The sequence below is a fragment of the Pseudophryne corroboree genome, chromosome 8, assembly GCF_028390025.1.
Source record: "Pseudophryne corroboree isolate aPseCor3 chromosome 8, aPseCor3.hap2, whole genome shotgun sequence".
In the NCBI taxonomy this organism is placed as follows: Eukaryota; Metazoa; Chordata; class Amphibia; order Anura; family Myobatrachidae; genus Pseudophryne; species Pseudophryne corroboree.
In genome coordinates this window covers 207720554-207742339 of record NC_086451.1, presented here as the reverse complement: position 1 = coordinate 207742339, position 21786 = coordinate 207720554, and the positions used below count along the sequence as shown (strand labels likewise).

At 55.0% G+C, this 21786-nt stretch overlaps 1 protein-coding gene across 2 annotated transcripts in view; it reads left to right on the top strand.

The window, feature by feature from the left end:
* The window catches only part of LOC134948821 (G-protein coupled receptor 83-like), a 186629-nt gene that overhangs the window by 138034 nt on the left and 26809 nt on the right, over positions 1 to 21786 (top strand). For both annotated transcript variants that reach the window (XM_063937067.1, XM_063937066.1), the window contains exon 2: positions 629 to 754. In XM_063937067.1, coding sequence (XP_063793137.1) covers positions 629 to 754 — 126 coding nt within the window. The remainder of the gene's footprint in view (positions 1 to 628; positions 755 to 21786) is intronic.

Below are 21786 nucleotides of genomic sequence, written 5' to 3'. Positions count from 1 at the left end.
GATTCTGAATTACACACAATCAGAGAAGCCAACTAAAATAATGTCATTTGGACTTGTATTTGTTTCTACAGTACTATTAACATCAATAACATTTATTTCCACTCATTGCCAGTGTAAAATGGCACCTGAAATCATGAGAGAGGGACTTACAGTACATGCAAAAAACACGTCAGATTCGAGATCCAAGCTGAGACTCCATTCGACTCGGAATCCCAAAGTAGGGGTGTGAATCCCAAAGTAGGGGTGTGAATCCCAAAGTAGGGGTGTGTTCGGTTTTCTGCAAAACCCAACTGCTCATCTATAATAAATAGTAACAATATTATGCTAACCCCATTTTACTGCATGTGGTACTGTAAGTTAAAGGAAGCAAATTAATGTTAAATATGCTTCATAAACTCTTTTTTTAATGGAAGCCATTATTTTCCCCATGTAAACAATAAAGGATCTTCTGCTCATTAGTTAGTGTTGAACTTAAATTATAATGTTTTTGTATTGACTGCTGATTATGATTGAATGCATGCCATCTCTCGCGCTTAACATATTTTCTTGGTAACTTGGTAACATATTTGTACTTTCCATTTTATTTATAAATCAACATTAACATATTACACCTTCTCTCTTTCCTTAGGTTCGTTTTGTGAGCAGTACTTGGGTTTTCGGTAAACTCATGTGTCATGTGAGCCGTTTTGTCCAGTATTGCTCTGTCCATGTGTCTGTGCTTACCCTCACAGCTATCGCTCTGGACAGACATCAGGTAAGCAATTCAGTATTGAGCATCTACTTCATAATGACTTTTGATGATGAAGATCATGGTGATGGATGATGACATTAATCAATTCTGGGTAACTTACATAATGGCCCACAAGTAATCTGAAATGGCTTCGCAGACATACAGTACTTCTATAGGTGTGCGCAGCACATTTTATTAGGGGGTGCACGATTGGAGGGGCATGTCTAGTACCGCCTATTGGGTGTGACTAAAACCACCTATCAGTCATGTCTAGCACCACCTATCAGGCGTGTCTAGCACTGCATATTTGCACTCAATGCAAACTAAATAATATAGGAAATTTGATTAGAGTACACAGTGAAGGCTGACAGAGGAGTATTAAACCATCATACAATCAACAATCACAGTGTGACAAAAGCAAAAATCTATATCATGGCCCCTGACAACCACTAATACAAAGTGGTGGAAGTAAATGTGTGTATATATATATATATATATATATATATATAGTAAATTTAGATATGCATCTATACTCCGGTGTGCACTCCCCAGTGTGTGGAGTGCATCCTTGTACTAGCCATTGTGCTCCACACACTGGGGGGCGCACACCGGAGTATATGCACATGTGTAAATTTGACTATAGAGAGTAGCGTTGATACGAATAGCCGGGATTTCCATCCATGCGTTCCACGGGTGTTGGAATGCACGCCAGGGATCACTGGGACATCCGGCTGTGTGTTCCACGTGCGCTGGAGGGCACGCCGGATCGCGGACTTGCAGGAATGGCAGGGACAGCATAAGAGGCCACCAGGTAAGACAAACATGTTCTATGCTGCTGTGTGTGGACGATTTGACTAAAAGCTGATTTATCTCTGTTGGAAACATGCTTGACAAAGGTCCATCTAGGACCGAAAAGTTGCAGACCGTCTTAATTGTATGTAATTTAAACTTATTAAAACAAGATGCTGTATGCTGTATTTGGTGAGTGTACACTAATTTGGACTATGCTACTCTAAGCTCCCTATTTGTTGTGCCTGATGTGTGTCACCCCATTGTTGCTCATGGTGATGTGAGTGCAGAACCTATACACACACACACACACACACACACACACACACACACACACACACACACACACACACACACACACACACACACACACTATTCTTGGGTTTTATCCCTCCCCCATTACCTAGCACCTAGTGTAAGTGTACTGCTGCTTCTGTTTCCTGGCCATGAATATATCATGTGTACAATGAGACAGTGTTGAGTTTAAATTCAGGTAAAGTAAAGTACCTTCTGACCACTTGGATCTAGCCCATTCTAAATAGTTAGGCTACAACCAGAGGCGTCAGAAAGGGGGTGCAAGGGGGAAGCACGCTCCCCCCAAACATGAGAGAGGCGCCTGCCGCCGCTTATACTAGTGGCAGCGCTACACGCCACACCATCCCTATACATAAGTATGTGGCTGAGATAGGCGCTGCACATAAAGGGCGCTTTAGCCGTGGACCGCGATTGTGAGGGGGTGCCAGACATTAGGGGGTGCCTGTGCGCACCAGGCACCCCCCATGCGCACACCTATGCCTCCATCACCGCATTGCATGGCAAGGGGGTGCCAGACATTAGGGGGTGCCTGTGCGCACCAGGTACCCCCAGTGCACACGTCTATGAGTACATCACACAACAACTATGCTACATATTCAGAAGTCAGTACATGGCGTTCACTCATTTTCTTGTACAAGCCAGAAGTAAAAGTGTTTTTAAATAAAAGTAGTTATTTATACACTTTGGTTTCCCCAGCAACAATTTTACTTGCATAGAAATAGCATTTGATTAAAATAGTTTCTCTGGCCTGGCATGACCAGCAAGTTTAAAGTCTATCTCACTGCACAGAGCAAAAATAAATAAACAATCATACTATGAATATACAGTATTGTACATAAGCTGTAGGAAACCTCTGAAACTCTAGATGCTATGGAACTACACATTCCAGCATTCCCTGACACAGTTTTTGCAGTTAGGGCATGCTAAAACTGTGGCAGGATATGCTGGTATGTGTATTTCCACAGCAGCTGGAGTGCCACAGGGTGCCTACCTCTACTGTACAACATGCATGCTATTACCCAAGATGTCTGTTAAGCTCTATAAATTATTATAAAGAAGAAAGGTAAACTCACTCACCAGAGGTATATTGGGATATCTTGAACAAGAAATGTCCCTTAATCAAACTGACCAGCCTCCAGACTGGTCAGAAACATAGGCGTGGGCAGCTAATTTTATTAGGGGGTGCACTGCAGGAGGGGCGTGTCTAGCATCGCCTTTTGGGCATGTCTACCACCGCCCAGGGAAATGTCTAGCACTATTTTACATTCTCTCAGTAAAATCTTATGGCTTAATCTAATTTCTCCCTAGTTCCTAATAATAAAGTAGATATAATACACCCCAGAGAAATAAAATGAAACATAATGGTGTGAACACCGGCCGGTACTGACTGCCCGCTGCGCAGGGGCAGATTGGGAACTAAAAGTGGCCATGGAAAAATTTCATGAAGTGGCCTCATGTGGGCGGCACCAAATCAATGATAGGCGGAACCAACACCAAAGTAGGCGGGATTAGTACACAGGGCCATAACTACAGGGGTGTGATACATGCCGTCGTGAAGGGTCCTGAGGGCAGCAAATATTGTGTGTCTATATGTATATATATATACATATAGGAGATGTGCGCCGGACAGGCCCATACACACTAGAAGATATTTTCCATAGATATGAGCGATAACGACGATTGTGAACAATCAAATCGTTCAGATCGTTCTAGTGTATACACAGCAAACGATGCATGCGCCCTTGGTTGTTAGAAGCAGATTGTCAGTCGTCCATGCATACAGCTCAATTTCCTCAATCCCAGCAGAGCAGATCATTCGTTGATCAAATCGTTTGTATAAAAGCTCAGTGTGTACATCAATCTCGTTTGTCAGGGAGTTCAAGGTAAATTGCTCTTCTTCCACATTGTTCATCTTTCACATCTTTCAAGTCTTCTAGTGTATATGGGCTTTAAGTGACAGAGCAGCGGCACAAATTCACTGCACATTACATCACACAGTAGTGTCCGTTATTCACATTACACCACACAGTAGTACTCCTTAATACTTATACACGTTACGTTAGACAACAGAGCCCTTATACACGTTACGCAAGACAGCAGAGCCCTTATACACGTTACGCCAGACAGCAGAGCCCTAGTACACGTTACGCCAGACAGCAGAGCCCTAGTACACGTTACACCAGACAGCAGAGCCCTAGTACACGTTACACCAGACAAAAGAGCCCTTATACACGTTACGCCAGACAGCAGAGCCCTAGTACGTTACGCCAGACAGCAGAGCCCTAGTACATAGAGACGAGCGCCTGAAATTTTTCGGGTTTTGTGTTTTGGTTTTGGGTTCGGTTCCGCGGCCGTGTTTTGGGTTCGAACGCGTTTTGGCAAAACCTCACCGAATTATTTTTGTCGGATTCGGGTGTGTTTTGGATTCGGGTGTTTTTTTCCAAAAACACTAAAAAACAGCTTAAATCATAGAATTTGGGGGTCATTTTGATCCCAAAGTATTATTAACCTCAAAAACCATAATTTACACTCATTTTCAGTCTATTCTGAATACCTCACACCTCACAATATTATTTTTAGTCCTAAAATTTGCACCGAGGTCGCTGTGTGAGTAAGATAAGCGAGCCTAGTGGCCGACACAAACACCGGGCCCATCTAGGAGTGGCACTGCAGTGTCACGCAGGATGTCCCTTCCAAAAAACCCTCCCCAAACAGCACATGACGCAAAGAAAAAAAGAGGCGCAATGAGGTAGCTGTGTGAGTAAGATTAGCGACCCTAGTGGCCGACACAAACACCGGGCCCATCTAGGAGTGGCATTTTTGTTCTCCATATTTTAATAGGCACAACTAAAAGGCACCTCAGGTAAACAATGGAGATGGATGGATTGGATACTAGTATACAATTATGGACGGGCTGCCGAGTGCCGACACAGAGGTAGCCACAGCCGTGAACTACCGCACTGTACTGTGTCTGCTGCTAATATATAGACTGGTTGATAAAGAGATAGTATACTCGTAACTAGTATGTATGTATAAAGAAAGAAAAAAAAACCACGGTTAGGTGGTATATACAATTATGGACGGGCTGCCGAGTGCCGACACAGAGGTAGCCACAGCCGTGAACTACCGCACTGTACTGTGTCTGCTGCTAATATATAGACTGGTTGATAAAGAGATAGTATACTCGTAACTAGTATGTATGTATAAAGAAAGAAAAAAAAACCACGGTTAGGTCACTGGTATATACAATTATGGACGGGCTGCCGAGTGCCGACACAGAGGTAGCCACAGCCGTGAACTACCGCACTGTACACTGGTTGATAAAGAGATAGTAGTATACTCGTAACAACTAGTATGACTGACTATGACGGTATAAAGAATGAAAAAAAAACCACGGTTAGGTGGTATATATTATAATACAATTATGGATGGACGGACTGCCTGCCGAGTGCCGACACAGAGGTAGCCACAGCCGTGAACTACCGCACTGTACACTGGTTGATAAAGAGATAGTAGTATACTCGTAACAACTAGTATGACTGACTATGACGGTATAAAGAATGAAAAAAAAAACCACGGTTAGGTGGTATATATTATAATACAATTATGGATGGACGGACTGCCTGCCGACTGCCGACACAGAGGTAGCCACAGCCGTGAACTACCGCACTGTACACTGGTTGATAAAGAGATAGTAGTATACTCGTAACAACTAGTATGACACTATGACGGTATAAAGAATGAAAAAAAAACCACGGTTAGGTGGTATATATTATAATACAATTATGGATGGACGGACTGCCTGCCGACTGCCGACACAGAGGTAGCCACAGCCGTGAACTACCGCACTGTACACTGGTTGATAAAGAGATAGTAGTATACTCGTAACAACTAGTATGACACTATGACGGTATAAAGAATGAAAAAAAAACCACGGTTAGGTGGTATATATTATAATAATACAATTATGGATGGACGGACTGCCTGCCGACTGCCGACACAGAGGTAGCCACAGCCGTGAACTACCGCACTGTACACTGGTTGATAAAGAGATAGTAGTATACTCGTAACAACTAGTATGACTATGACGACGGTATAAAGAAAGAAAAAAAAATACCACGGTTAGGTGGTATATAATTATACAATTATGGATGGACGGACTGCCTGCCGAGTGCCGACTGCCGACACAGAGGTAGCCACAGCCGTGAACTACCGCACTGTACTGTGTCTGCTGCTAATATAGACTGGTTGATAAAGAGATAGTATACAACAATATACTACTATACTGGTGGTCAGGCACTGGTCACCACTAGTCACACTGGCAGTGGCACTCCTGCAGCAAAAGTGTGCACTGTTTAATTTTAAATTAATATAATATTATGTACTCCTGGCTCCTGCTATAACAACCTGCAGTGCTCCCCAGTCTCCCCCACAATTATTATAAGCTTTTATACATTGATGTGCAGCACACTGGGCTGAGCTGAGTGCACACAGACTGAGTCACACTGTGTGACTGCTGTGTATCGTTTTTTTCAGGCAGAGAACGGATATAGCAGAGAACGGATATATTAAATAAAAGTTAACTTAACAACAACTGCACTGGTCACTGTGGTAAACTCTGTCTGCACAATCTCTCTCTCTCTCTCTCTCTTCTAATCTATTCTAATGGAGAGGACGCCAGCCACGTCCTCTCCCTATCAATCTCAATGCACGTGTGAAAATGGCGGCGACGCGCGGCTCCTTATATAGAATCCGAGTCTCGCGAGAATCCGACAGCGTCATGATGACGTTCGGGCGCGCTCGGGTTAACCGAGCAAGGCGGGAAGATCTGAGTCGCTCGGACCCGTGAAAAAAAAAGTGAAGTTCGTGCGGGTTCGGATTCAAAGAAACCGAACCCGCTCATCTCTACATTACACCAGACAGCAGAGCCCTTATACACATTACACCAGACAGCAGAGCCCTTATACACATTACACCAGACAGCAGAGCCCTTATAGATGTTACACCAGACAGCAGAGCCCTTATACACGTTACACCAGACAGCAGAGCCCTTATAGATGTTACACCAGACAGCAGAGCCCTTATACACATTACACCAGACAGCAGAGCCCTTTTACACATTACACCAGACAGCAGAGCCCTTATAGATGTTACACCAGACAGCAGAGCCCTTATACACGTTACACCAGACAGCAGAGCCCTTATAGATGTTACACCAGACAGCAGAGCCCTTATACACGTTACACCAGAGCCCTTATACACGTTACACCAGACAGCAGAGCCCTTATACACGTTAGGCCACACAGCAGAGCCCTTATACACATTACACCACACAAAAGAGCCCTTATACACATTACACCACATAAAAGGGCCCTTATATATTATGCCAATCAGCAGTAACCACACTATAACACATAAATGACACTCAGTTTAAATGTATATAGCTCCTTTTGAAAGAATTAACTGGAGCCGTGCTGTCACTGTATAGAAAAGAAGGTGCTGCAGCTGTCCCTACCTTTACCTATTAGCGGTGCCAGGATCCGAATGGTGTGGTCGATGTGATTTCTCCCTTAGGGCTGCAGAGTGCGGAAAGCCTCAAGCAGACAGCGATGTCCAGCTGTGTTGGTCATGGCTCTCCTGTAGCCCAGTCTCCTGTTCAGTCTTCTCCCCAGACAGGTAGTAGGAGTGTGTGGAGCCTACACTGCAGTGTTAACTTGGTTTTTCAACAGTATACAGAGACTTCACCAGTGGCACTTCAAATGTGGTGCGGGCCTTCAGCCAATTGGTGGCTAGCTTGCGGAGCAGCAGCCAATCAGGAGTGGCTGCTCCTGATTAGCTGGCGGATGATGCCACTTTTGAAATGCCACTGGTGATGTTTCTATTGCTATGGCTGCCCGCCAAGTAAATGGGCAGCAGCATGCATATCACTGTCACCTACCCCGCCCCCTGTCACCTCCCATTAATCCAACCCTGAAATGGAAGGCATTAGGATGTGCCTGTGCACACAATGCACACACCATGCGCACTCCTATGGTCGCGGGTGCATCTAGTGGGGAGGGGGTTGTGAAGGGAGAGAATACAGAAGAGGGTAGCCTGTGAATACAGGGCTGCCATCAGAAATTATGGGGCCAGGGACTGACAAAATAGACAGGGTCCCCAGTTGTCAGCCCAGGTAGCAAAACATTCCCCACCGTACTGATGTACCATCCCAGTATTCCCTATGGATGTTAGAGAAAGAGCAAATCACACTGTGATATCAAACACTGGGCTCAATTTCAGAAAATGGCTGCCCTGGCCTGGGCTAGCAGTTTACTATCCATGTGGACATCTATTGGGAATAATAACTTGTGGTGAGCAGAGCGAGCCCGCGAGGGTACACGTCTTAGTGTTCTGAACATGCCTAATGATGTTTTGAAGCAGTTTACTTATGCTAATCTAGGGGGTCCCATGTTCTGTACCTGAACCCAAACACTGTCCTACCACACAGCATATTCAGTGACCGCACACTACTGCGATGTCAACCAGCGCCAAGCAGAGCCCAGAGTGAAAATTTCCTTTGCACCCCCTCTACAAAAAGTGTAACATATCTCCATGTAGTGGAGCTGCTGCTGTAGAGATGATGGAACTTGTAAGTAAGCATCGCTGCCTGTTGCATGTAGCAGCAGTGAGTTTCTCCTATACAGCATTCTGAGGGGGAATGAGGGGGATGCAGTCAAGATCCCGCCGGATGGAATCCCTGCAGTCTGAATACTGAATTCTCCCTCTGCGGGTGTCCACGACACCCATAGAGGGAGAATAAATTAGTGTGCCGAGCGTAGCGAGACACCGTGCCCGCAGCGTGGCGAGCGCAGCAAGCCCGCAAGGGGCTGCGTTGTGCTCGCCCCCTGTCGGGATTGTGCTGGTCTGTATTCCGACCGCCGGGATTCCATCCGGCGGTATCACGTACTGATTCCGAATGAGGATCTCCCGCTTAACCGCTTTCAACTTACACTGAAGTCAGAACGCGGCGGCGGTTGATGGAAACATTCTAGATGACGAGGTGCGGGGCTGCTCTCCCTCCCTTTACTCTGCTCCTCCCAGAGTACCGGGTCGGTGCCTGAGAGAGGTCAGGCATGAGGTTCTCACTTGGGAGACTGAGCAGCACTGAAGTCGTGGACTCTGCTGTTACTGTTCGGACTGGGCAGCTGGAGTTGCAGACAGGAAAAGGCACAGGCTGCCTTGAAAATGACAAGCACAACTGCAACACTGCAGGTAGAAAACAGATTCCCCATACCAGCACCGACCGTGAGCCAATCACAGCTCACGGACTGGCAACTAATCAAGGCGGCCACTCGGATCGGCTTTGGGTCTGTGAGATGCGATTAACTTAGAGTTGGCTCCAACTTTAAAATTATGCCGCTGACTGGTGGTCCACGATCTGCTGTGGAGCCCCATCTCTGTTCGGGCCTGGGACAGAAATCCCTGCAGTCCCTCTTTAATGGCAGCCCTGTGTGTGTGTGTAGGGAGGGGGAAGGGGTCACGGTTGCTGCGAATGGGGGGAGGGGGGTTTAGTGCTCTGAGGGGAGAGATACAGGAGAGGGTAGCCTGTAGTGGGGCGTGGGGGGTCGTGGGTGCCGCGAATGCGGGGGAGGGGTGGGTTTGGGGCTCTGAAGGGAGAGATACAGTAAAGGGTAGCCTGTGGGGGGAGGAGGGGGGTCGTGGGTGCCGCAAATGGGGGGAGGGGTGATCTGGGGCTCTGGAGGGAGAAATACCGGAAAGGGTAGCCTGTGCGGGGGAGGGGTTGGGGGGGGGGGGTGCTGCAAATGGGGAGCTCCAAGGGAAGAGATACAGGAGAGGTTAGCCTGTGGGGGGTGATGGGGTCGTGGGTGCCGCAAATGAGGGGAGGGGTGGTTTGGGTCTCTGAAGGGAAAGATACAGGAGAGGGTAGCACGTGGGGGAGGGGGGGTTGTGGGTGCCATGAATGGGGGGAAGGGTGGGTTTGGAACTCTGAGGGGAGAGATACAGGAGAGGGTAGGCTGTGGGGGGAGTTGTGGGTGTCACAAATGGGGGGGAGGTGTGGTTTGGGGCTCTAAAGGGAGATACAGGAGAGGGTAACCTGTGGGGGGAGGCGGGGTCGTGCATGTCGTGAATGGAGGGGAGGGGTGGTTTTGGGCTCTGAAGGGAGAGCTACAGGAGAGGGTCACCTGTGGGGGGAGGGGGAGTCGAGCATGCCGCGAATGGGGGGAGGGGTGGGTATGGGGCTCTGAGGGAAGAGATACTGGAGAGGGTAGCCTGTGGGGGAGGGGGGGGTGCGGGTGCCACGAATGGGGGGGAGGGGTGGTTTGCGGCTACGAGGGGAGAGATATCATTGAGGGTAGCCTGTGGATGGAGGGGAGGTCGCGGGTGCCGTGAATGGGGAGGGGGTTTGGACTTTGGAGCAGTGTAAAGGGAACCTGTGGGATGGGGTGTCGCGTAGCTTTTGGTGCAGTGGGAGGGAGGGAAGAGAGCAGAGCAGTAAAGGAGAATCGAGGGTGGAGAGGGGAGGAGACCATCGGGCCTGGACTAGAGTGACAGGAAGGAGAGAGAGCGGCCACTCACTGCAGTGCATGCCCATGTGTCAGTCTCTGCTGCGCTGTTCTGTCTGGGCGGGTGCCTGCCGGGGACTGGAGGAGCTCTGTATCACGGCTGCAGAAGCACTGAGCTCCTCCAAGCTGCTGTCTGTCTCTGATGTGTCCTGACGGACTGCATATACGTGTCGGGGATTATAGCGAGTGTCACTCACGTGCCACTGGGGGCGGGGTCACATACTGCATTCGGCCCCGCAATCCAGCTGGCCTCCCGGGGAACTCCCCGGTGACTTTAATGGCCAATCCGGCCCTGCCGCTGCTGCATAACCCTGAGTCCTAACTGCTGCTGCACCCCATAGCTGCTTACACTTCCCCAACCTATACCTGACCCAGCGGCGGAACTAGAGAGTGGTGGGCCTAGGTGCATAAGTACCCCCCACACCCCACCCCTTGCACCCTCAAGCACCTACACCCTAATTTTGAGTGGCACATTATGAAAACTACGGGAGATTTATGGGGCCGAACATTGAGTTTTAATATAACACAAGTACAGTTTAAAATATACACATGTGCCATCAAAGCCACATTTGTCTCTTTCTATGCCATCAGACTCCTCCTCTGTAAGACACCAGCATTTGTCATACATGTCCCCATGCTCACCAGCTACTGACAATAGTGCCCCTTATTCACATTATGCCACACACTATGAGCCGAAATTCACATTATGCCACACAGTATGAGCCAAAATCCACATTATGGCCACACAGTATGAGCCGAAATCCACAGTATGGCCACACAGTATGAGCAAAATTCACATTACGTCACAATGTATGAGCCGAAATTCACATTATGTCACATGGTATGAGCCAAAATTCACATTACGCCACACGATATGAGACAAAATTCACATTACGCCATACTGTATGAGCCAAAATTAACATTATACCACACAGTTTAAGCCAAAACTAACATTTTGTTAGACAGTATGAGCCGAAATTCACATTATGTCACATGGTATGAGCAGAATTCATATTATGCCACATGGTATGAGCCAAATTCACATTATGCCACACGGTATAAGCTGAAATTCACATTATGCCACACAGTATGAGCCGAAATGTACATTATGTCACACGGTATAAGCTGAAATTCACATTATGTCACACTATTAGAGCCGAAATTCACATTATGTCGCACAGTATAAGCCAAAATTAACATTATATCACACGGTATGAGTCGAAATTCATATTACGCCACACGGTGCATGTTATTCCCCCTGGCTACCCTGGACAAATACAGTAAGTTACAAAAAAGAAAAGCCATGCGCTTGGCTCAGCAATATATATATATTATAAGGGCACGGTCGTGCCCTTATATTAAGGCTGAATCGAACAAACGGAATACTCCCATAGGGAACTTCTGAGATGGGGGCATGGTGTTTGAGGGGCTACACCTCAAAACTGATTGGACGTACCGAGCTGAAATTTGGCATGGACGTGTAGAATCGTCACCCGCTGGTGCATGCCAAATTTCAGGGCAAAATAATAAAAAATGAGGAATTGAGAGTAAGCTAAAGTTCCAACTGTCAGTTTTTTTCTGCCACTCCCTCTGTGGCTTTTTGACATGGTTTTCCTATAGAGTGAATGAGGATTTTTTTGGGAAGGCATAACTCAGGATAGAGGACAAATTAAGACTTGGGGTTTGTTTTATTAGATAGAGTATGTCCCAGTGTAGTGCCTTTTGGGGTTGTGGTTTTTGAAAAAGTTATAGTTTTTTTTTAATTAAGTAAAATATGCCCCATTTTAAAGATAGGGCTTTTCAATTTGTTGCGCCTGCGCAGTGGCCGCCAGCAGGGGGTGAACATAGATGAGCTTGTCAAGTTGTGCACGAGGAGAGCGCGGGAAGCAGTGTCTCGTGCATGACGAGGACAGCTGCAGGCGGCGGGAGGACGAGAAGGAGGGAGCGTCTACAAGACCCGGAGGAGATCGCGGGACGTGATCGACGGAGGGAGCCTTACTGGGGAAGGAGAACGACGGAGCAGAAGCCGGGTCCCCTTCAGGAGTGTCAGCGGGAGGAGATAGCCGCAGCTCGGAGGAAGCCGGCAGGATGTATGCCATCCTTTCTTATTTTTCTTATACTTCTCCCGCCCGCCCTGTTGTGTCCGCCCGCCCGGCCGCCCTGCTGTGCCCGCCCGGCCGCCCTGCTGTGTCCGCCCGGCCGCCCTGCTGTGTCCGTCCCCCGCCTGCCCGCCCGCCCTGCTGTGTCCGTCCTCCGATGCTGTGCCCGCCCGGCCGCCCGGCCTGCTGTGTCCGTCCTCCGCCCATCCCTCCCGCCCTCCCTGCTGTCTACGCCCTGCTGTCTACGCCCATCCCCCCCCCGCCCTCCCTGCTGTCTACGCCCTCCCTGCTGTCTACGCCCATCCCCCCCCGCCCTCCCTGCTGTCTACGCCCACCCCCCCCGCCCTCCCTGCTGTCTACGCCCACCCCCCCCGCCCTCCCTGCTGTCTACGCCCACCCCCCCCCGCCCTCCCTGCTGTCTACGCCCATCCCCCCCCGCCCTCCCTGCTGTGTACGTCCACCCCCCCCCCCGCCCTCCCTGCTGTGTCCGTCCATCCCCCCCCGCCCTCCCTGCTGTGTCCGTCCATCCCCCCCGCCCTCCCTGCTGTGTCCGTCCACCCCCCCCCGCCCTCCCTGCTGTGTCCGTCCACCCCCCCCCGCCCTCCCTGCTGTGTCCGTCCATCCCCCCCGCCCTCCCTGCTGTGTCCGTCCATCCCCCCCGCCCTCCCTGCTGTGTCCGTCCATATCCCTGCTGTGTCCGTCCATCCCCCCCGCCCTCCCTGCTGTGTCCGTCCATCCCCCCCCCGCCCTCCCTGCTGTGTCCGTCCACCCCCCCCCCCGCCCTCCCTGCTGTGTCCGTCCATCCCCCCCGCCCTCCCTGCTGTGTCCGTCCATCCCCCCGCCTTCCCTGCTGTGTCCGTCCATCCCCCCCGCCCTCCCTGCTGTGTCCGTCCATCCCCCCCCCGCCCTCCCTGCTGTTTCCGTCCATCCCCCCCGCCCTCCCTGCTGTGTCCGTCCATCCCCCCCGCCCTCCCTGCTTGCTGTGTCCGTCCACCCCCCCCCCGCCCTCCCTGCTGTGTCCGTCCACCCCCCCCCCCGCCCTCCCTGCTGTGTCCGTCCATCCCCCCCGCCCTCCCTGCTGTGTCCGTCCATCCCCCCCGCCCTCCCTGCTGTGTCCGTCCATATCCCTGCTGTGTCCGTCCATCCCCCCCCGCCCTCCCTGCTGTGTCCGTCCATCCCCCCCCGCCCTCCCTGCTGTGTCCGTCCACCCCCCCCCGCCCTCCCTGCTGTGTCCGTCCATCCCCCCCGCCCTCCCTGCTGTGTCCGTCCACCCCCCCCCCGCCCTCCCTGCTGTGTCCGTCCACCCCCCCCCGCCCTCCCTGCTGTGTCCATCCATCCCCCCCGCCCTCCCTGCTGTGTCCGTCCATCCCCCCCGCCCTCCCTGCTGTGTCCGTCCATATCCCTGCTGTGTCCGTCCATCCCCCCCCGCCCTCCCTGCTGTGTCCGTCCATCCCCCCCCCGCCCTCCCTGCTGTGTCCGTCCACCCCCCCCCCCGCCCTCCCTGCTGTGTCCGTCCATCCCCCCCGCCCTCCCTGCTGTGTCCGTCCATCCCCCCGCCTTCCCTGCTGTGTCCGTCCATCCCCCCGCCCTCCCTGCTGTGTCCGTCCATCCCCCCCCGCCCTCCCTGCTGTTTCCGTCCATCCCCCCGCCCTCCCTGCTGTGTCCGTCCATCCCCCCCGCCCTCCCTGCTTGCTGTGTCCGTCCACCCCCCCCCGCCCTCCCTGCTGTGTCCGTCCACCCCCCCCCCCGCCCTCCCTGCTGTGTCCGTCCATCCCCCCCGCCCTCCCTGCTGTGTCCGTCCATCCCCCCCGCCCTCCCTGCTGTGTCCGTCCATATCCCTGCTGTGTCCGTCCATCCCCCCCCGCCCTCCCTGCTGTGTCCGTCCATCCCCCCCCCGCCCTCCCTGCTGTGTCCGTCCACCCCCCCCCCCGCCCTCCCTGCTGTGTCCGTCCATCCCCCCTGCCCTCCCTGCTGTGTCCGTCCATCCCCCACGCCTTCCCTGCTGTGTCCGTCCATCCCCCCCGCCCTCCCTGCTGTGTCCGTCCAACCCCCCCCCGCCCTCCCTGCTGTTTCCGTCCATCCCCCCCCGCCCTCCCTGCTGTGTCCGTCCATCCCCCCCGCCCTCCCTGCTGTGTCCGTCCATCCCCCCCGCCCTCCCTGCTGTGTCCGTCCATCCCCCCGCCCTCCCTGCTGTGTCCGTCCATCCCCCCCCCGCCCTCCCTGCTGTGTCCGTCCATCCCCCCCCCGCCCTCCCTGCTGTGTCGTCCATCCCCCCCCGCCCTCCCTGCTGTGTCTGTCCATCCCCCCCCGCTCTCCCTGCTGTGTCCGTCCATCCTCCCCCGCCCTCCCTGCTGTGTCCGTCCATCCCCCCCGCCCTCCCTGCTGTGTCCGTCCATCCCCCCCCGCCCTCCCTGCTGTGTCCGCCCATCCCCCCCCCCCCCGCCCTCCCTGCTGTGTCCGTCCATCCCCCCCGCCCTCCCTGCTGTGTCCGTCCATCCCCCCCCTGCCCTCCCTGCTGTGTCCGTCCATAATGCTGTGTCCGTCCATCCCCTCCGGCCTCCCATCCCCCCGCCCTCCCTGCTGTGTCCGCCCGCCCGGCCGCCCTGCTGTGTCCGCCCGGCCGCCCTGCTGTGTCCGCCCGGCCGCCCTGCTGTGTCCGTCCCCCGCCTGCCCGCCCGCCCTGCTGTGTCCGTCCTCCGATGCTGTGCCCGCCCTGCTGTGCCCGGCCGCCCGCCCTGCTGTGTCCGCCCGCCCGCCCTGCTGTGTCCGCCCGGCCTGCTGTGTCCGTCCTGCCGTGTCCGTCCTCTGCCCATCCCCCCCCGCCCTCCCTGCTGTCTACGCCCTGCTGTCTACGCCCATCCCCCCCCCGCCCTCCCTGCTGTCTACGCCCATCCCCCCCCGCCCTCCCTGCTGTCTACGCCAATCCCCCCCCGCCCTCCCTGCTGTCTACGCCCTCCCTGCTGTCTACGCCCTCCCTGCTGTCTACGCCCTCCCTGCTGTCTACGCCCATCCCCCCCGCCCTCCCTGCTGTCTACGCCCATCCCCCCCCGCCCTCCCTGCTGTCTACGCCCATACCCCCCGCCCTCCCTGCTGTCTACGCCCATCCCCCCCCGCCCTCCCTGCTGTCTACGCCCTCCCTGCTGTCTACGCCCATCCCCCCCCGCCCTCCCTGCTGTCTACGCCCATCCCCCCCCCGCCCTCCCTGCTGTCTACGCCCATCCCCCCCCCGCCCTCCCTGCTGTCTACGCCCATCCCCCCCACCCTCCCTGCTGTCTACGCCCATCCCCCCCCGCCCTCCCTGCTGTCTACGCCCATCCCCCCCGCCCTCCCTGCTGTCTACGCCCATCCCCCCCCGCCCTCCCTGCTGTCTACGCCCATCCCCCCCGCCCTCCCTGCTGTCTACGCCCATCCCCCCCCGCCCTCCCTGCTGTCTACGCCCATCCCCCCCGCCCTCCCTGCTGTCTACGCCCATCCCCCCCGCCCTCCCTGCTGTGTACGCCCACCCCCCCGCCCTCCCTGCTGTGTCCGCCCATCCCCCCCCGCCCTCCCTGCTGTGTACGCCCATCCCCCCCGCCCTCCCTGCTGTGTACGCCCACCCCCCCGCCCTCCCTGCTGTGTCCGCCCATCCCCCCCCCGCCCTCCCTGCTGTGTCCGCCCATCCCCCCCCGCCCTCCCTGCTGTGTCCGCCCATCCCCCCCCGCCCTCCCTGCTGTGTCCGCCCATCCCCCCCGCCCTCCCTGCTGTGTACGCCCATCCCCCCCGCCCTCCCTGCTGTGTACGTCCACCCCCCCGCCCTCCCTGTTGTGTACGTCCACCCCCCCCCCCCGCCCTCCCTGCTGTGTCCGTCCATCCCCCCCGCCCTCCCTGCTGTGTCCGTCCATCCCCCCCGCCCTCCCTGCTGTGTCCGTCCACCCCCCCCCCCCCCGCCCTCCCTGCTGTGTCCGTCCATCCCCCCCGCCCTCCCTGCTGTGTCCGTCCATCCCCCCCGCCCTCCCTGCTGTGTCCGTCCATATCCCTGCTGTGTCTGTCCATCCCCCCCCCGCCCTCCCTGCTGTGTCCGTCCATCCCCCCCCCCGCCCTCCCTGCTGTGTCCGTCCACCCCCCCCGCCCTCCCTGCTGTGTCCGTCCATCCCCCCCGCCCTCCCTGCTGTGTCCGTCCATCCCCCCGCCCTCCCTGCTGTGTCCGTCCATATCCCTGCTGTGTCCGTCCATATCCCTGCTGTGTCCGTCCACCCCCCCGCCCTCCCTGCTGTGTCCGTCCATCCCCCCCGCCTTCCCTGCTGTGTCCGTCCATCCCCCCCGCCCTCCCTGCTGTGTCCGTCCATCCCCCCCGCCCTCCCTGCTGTGTCCGTCCATCCCCCCCCCGCCCTCCCTGCTGTGTCCGTCCATCCCCCCCCGCCCTCCCTGCTGTTTCCGTCCATCCCCCCCGCCCTCCCTGCTGTGTCCGTCCATCCCCCCCGCCCTCACTGCTGTGTCCGTCCATCCCCCCCCGCCCTCCCTGCTGTGTCCGTCCATCCCCCCCCCGCCCTCCCTGCTGTGTCCGTCCATCCCCCCCCCGCCCTCCCTGCTGTGTCGTCCATCCCCCCCGCCCTCCCTGCTGTGTCTGTCCATCCCCCCCCCGCTCTCCCTGCTGTGTCCGTCCATCCTCCCCCGCCCTCCCTGCTGTGTCCGTCCATCCCCCCCGCCCTCCCTGATGTGTCCGTCCATCCCCCCCGCCCTCCCTGATGTGTCCGTCCATCCCCCCCGCCCTCCCTGCTGTGTCCGTCCATCCCCCCCCGCCCTCCCTGCTGTGTCCGCCCATCCCCCCCCCGCCCTCCCTGCTGTGTCCGTCCATCCCCCCCGCCCTCCCTGCTGTGTCCGTCCATCCCCCCCCTGCCCTCCCTGCTGTGTCCGTCCATCCCCCCCGCCCTCCCTGCTGTGTCCGTCCATCCCCCCCGCCCTCCCTGCTGTGTCCGTCCATCCCCCCCCCGGCCACCCATCCCCCCCGCCCTCCCTGCTGTGTCCGTCCATCCCCCCCCCCGCCCTCCCTGCTGTGTCCGTCCATCGCCCTCCCTGCTGTGTCCGTCCATCCCCCCCCGCCGCCCTCCCTGCTGTGTCCATCCATCCCCCCCACCCTCCCTGCTGTGTCCGTCCATCCCTCCCCGCCGTCCCCAGACGCAGCACCTGACACTCACACGGACCTGACACACACGCACACATTCACACGCAGCGCCTGACACACACAGTCGCGCAGCGCCTGACACACACAGACGCGCAGCGCCTGACACACACAGACGCGCAGCGCCTGACACACACAGACGCGCAGCGCCTGACACACACACAGACGCGCAGCGCCTGACACACACACAGACGCGCAGCGCCTGACACACACAGACGCGCAGCGCCTGACACATACAGACGCGCAGCGCCTGACACACACAGATGCGCAGCGCCTGACACACACAGACGCAGCACCTGACACACACACACACGCAGCACCTGACACACACACGCAGCACCTGACACACACACGCAGCACCTGACACACACACTCACGCACCTGACACATGCACCTGACATACTCACACGCAGCACCTGACTCACACACACACACACACATGCAGCACCTGACACACGCAGACATGCAGCACCTGACACGCAGACATGCAGCACCTGACACACGCAGCACCTGACACACGCAGACACGCAGCACCTGACACACGCAGACACGCAGCACTTGACATGCAGCACCTGACACACACACACGCAGCACCTGACACACACACACACACAGCACCTGACATTCAGACATGCAGCGCCTGACACATACACACACGCAGACATGCAGCGCCTGACATGCAGCACCTGACAGACACACACACACACACACCCACACACACAGACATGCAGCACCTGACACACACACACACACACAAATATGCAGCACTTGACACACCCACACACATACAGACATGCAGCACCTGACACACACACACACAGGCAGCACCTGACACACACACACAGACGCAGCACATGACACTCACACGGACCTGACACACGCACACACTCACACGCAGCACCTGACACACACACACAGACGTGCAGCGCCTGACACACACAGGCACGCAGCACCTGACACACACACACAGACGCGCAGCACCTGACACACACACACAGACGCGCAGCACCTGACAGACGCGCAGCGCCTGACACACACACACAGACGCGCAGCGCCTGACACACACACACAGACGCGCAGCGCCTGACACACACACACAGACGCGCAGCGCCTGACACACACAGACGCGCAGCGCCTGACAGACACAGACACGCAGCGCCTGACACACGCAGCGCCTGACAGACACGCGCACTCACACGCAGCGCCTGACAGACACGCGCACACGCACTCACATGCAGCACCTGACAGACATGCGCACACGCACTCACACGCAGCGCCTGACACACACGCGCACTCACACGCAGCGCCTGACACACACGCGCACTCACAGGCAGCGCCTGACACGCACACACACTCACACGCAGCGCCTAACACACTCACACGCAGCGCCTGACACGCACATACTAGTGATGAGTGGGTTCGGTTCGTCGGAATCCGGACCCCCCGAACTTCACCCCTTTTACACGAGGCAGGTTCGAACCTTCCCGCCTTGCTCGGCTAACCCAAGCGCGCCCGAACGTCATCATCCCGCTGTCGGATTCTCACGAGATTCGGATGTCTGCATTCGTGGAAAGGGGTCCCATGTGTAAACATGGGACCCCTTTCAGTCCGTCTGGTCCGGGTGTTCGGTTTGTTGTTTTGCCAAGTACGTGGATTTAATCTGGAACCTGGATCAGGTGAGTATAATTATCTTTTATTTTCAGGTACCCGTGGATTCTACTTGGAGAAGAGGACCGACTGCTTCGTGTCAACATAGGTAAGTATGTGTGTGTCGGCAGGTGTGAAATAAAGTTATACTTTCACGGTGTCTGTGTCCTGTTTTTATTTGGGTATTTTTTTTCCAGTAGAACTACAGGTACCAGCGGGCCCGTTTTTCTCCCGCATGCTGGTACTTGTGGTTCTCAAAGTACCAGCTTGCGGGGGAGGCTTGCTGGGACTTGTAGTACTACTGGAAAAAACAATATTCTTTCAATTTTCTCAAGGCTATCAGCCTCCCATCCGCAGCCCTTGGATGGGGGGGACAGCCTCGGGCTTCACCCTTGGCCCTTGGGTGGCTGGGGGGGGGGGACCCCTTGATTGAAGGGGTCCCCACTCCCCCAGGGTACCCCGGCCAGGGGTGACTAGTTGGATATTTAATGCCACGGCCGCAGGGCACTGTATAAAAGTGACCCCCGGCTGTGGCATTATCTGTCCAGCTAGTGGAGCCCGATGCTGGTGTAAAAAATACGGGGGTCCCCTACTCTTTTTGTCCCCCGTATTTTTTGCACCAGCACCAGGCGCAGAGCCCGGTGCTGGTTTTAAAAATACGGGGGATCCCCTGTCCATTTTTCCCCCGGATTTTTAGAACCAGGACCGGCTCGAAGAGCCCGAGGCTGGTTATGCTTTGGAGGGGGGACCCCACGCAATTTTTTTTTCCGGGTTTTTTACATTCCATTTAAAAAATAATAATAATCTTTTAAAAAATATATAAATAATACTTGTGCCTCCAAAAAAGAGAAACCAAGTACCTAATCCCTTCTAATATAGATATGCTATTACCAAAAAAACAACAACTTTTATTTATTAGATTCCGCCTGCAAAGTGTGACGGATTGAAAATGACGAATTTACTGTTTAAAAGCACTGTTGTCGAATTTACAAACTTCAATTGAATATACTTTTGTCGAATTGCTGCATTTGTACCATTGCAGAAAAGTCGAATTTGTCAAATGACGAATTTTAAAAAGTCGAATTTTGAAAGCCTGTAAGAATAGGCCCCGCCCCCTTCTTCACATCAGCCGTCCCCTTCTACCCCTGTACCTTGCTCTCTCCTGTCTGTGTTCTCTCCCGTCTGTAGGACTAGGCCCCGCCCCCTTCTTACCCTCCAGTGACTGCTCTCTCCTGACAAGTGGACCAGGCCTGCCCCCTACACGCTGCTGGTGTCTTCATTGTTACTTGGTCTGGAGCTCCGTTGGGGAGAGAACTCACGTGAGCTCATTAAGAATGAGGAACTGGGATGTGCACCTGACACACACGCACACACGCAGCACCTGACACACACGCACACACGCAGCACCTGACACACACGCAGCACCTGACACACACGCAGACACGCAGCACCTGACACACACACACACACACACACACGCAGCACCTGACACACACACACGCAGCACCTGACACACACACACACACGCAGCACCTGACACGCAGCACCTGACACACACACACACGCAGACATGCAGCGCCTGACACACACATGCAGCACCTGACAGACACGCACACACAAAGACACGCAGCACCTGACACACACACACGCAGCATTTGACACACACACGCAGACACGCAGCACCTGACACACAGACATGCAGCGCCTGACACACGCAGACATGCAGCACCTGGCACACACATGCAGCACCTGAAAGACACACACACACACATGCAGCACCTGACACACCCACACACACAGACATGCAGCACCTGACACACCCACACACATACAGACATGCAGCACCTGACACACACACAGGCAGCACCTGACACATATATACATGTGGCATTTAACGCACGCACGCACAGCACCTGCTACTCACACATATATACACATGCAGCACCTGCCACTCCCACATACATGAACAGCACCTAACACACACATATATACATGCAGCACCTGACACACACATACACGCGCAGCACCTGACAGTCGCACACATGCAGATGCGACACCTGACACAAACACATACACTCTCAACACCTGACACCCACGTGGCAGCTGACGCATACAAATGAAGCCCCTGAGATACACACATATACACGTGCAGCACCTGAGACACACACACACACACACACACATGTATGTACACGCGCGACTCCAGGCACACACATACGTACGTACACGCGCGGCACCTGACACACACACACACACACACACGTACATACACGTGTGGCACCTGACACACACACACGTATGCACACGCGTGGCTCCTGACACACATACACACATGTACGTACACGCGCGGCTCCTGACACACACACATACACATATATGTACGTACACGCGCGGTTCCTGACACCCACACACATGTACATGCGCGGCTCCTGGCACACACACACGTACACGTGCGGCACCTGACACATACATGCGTGTACGTAC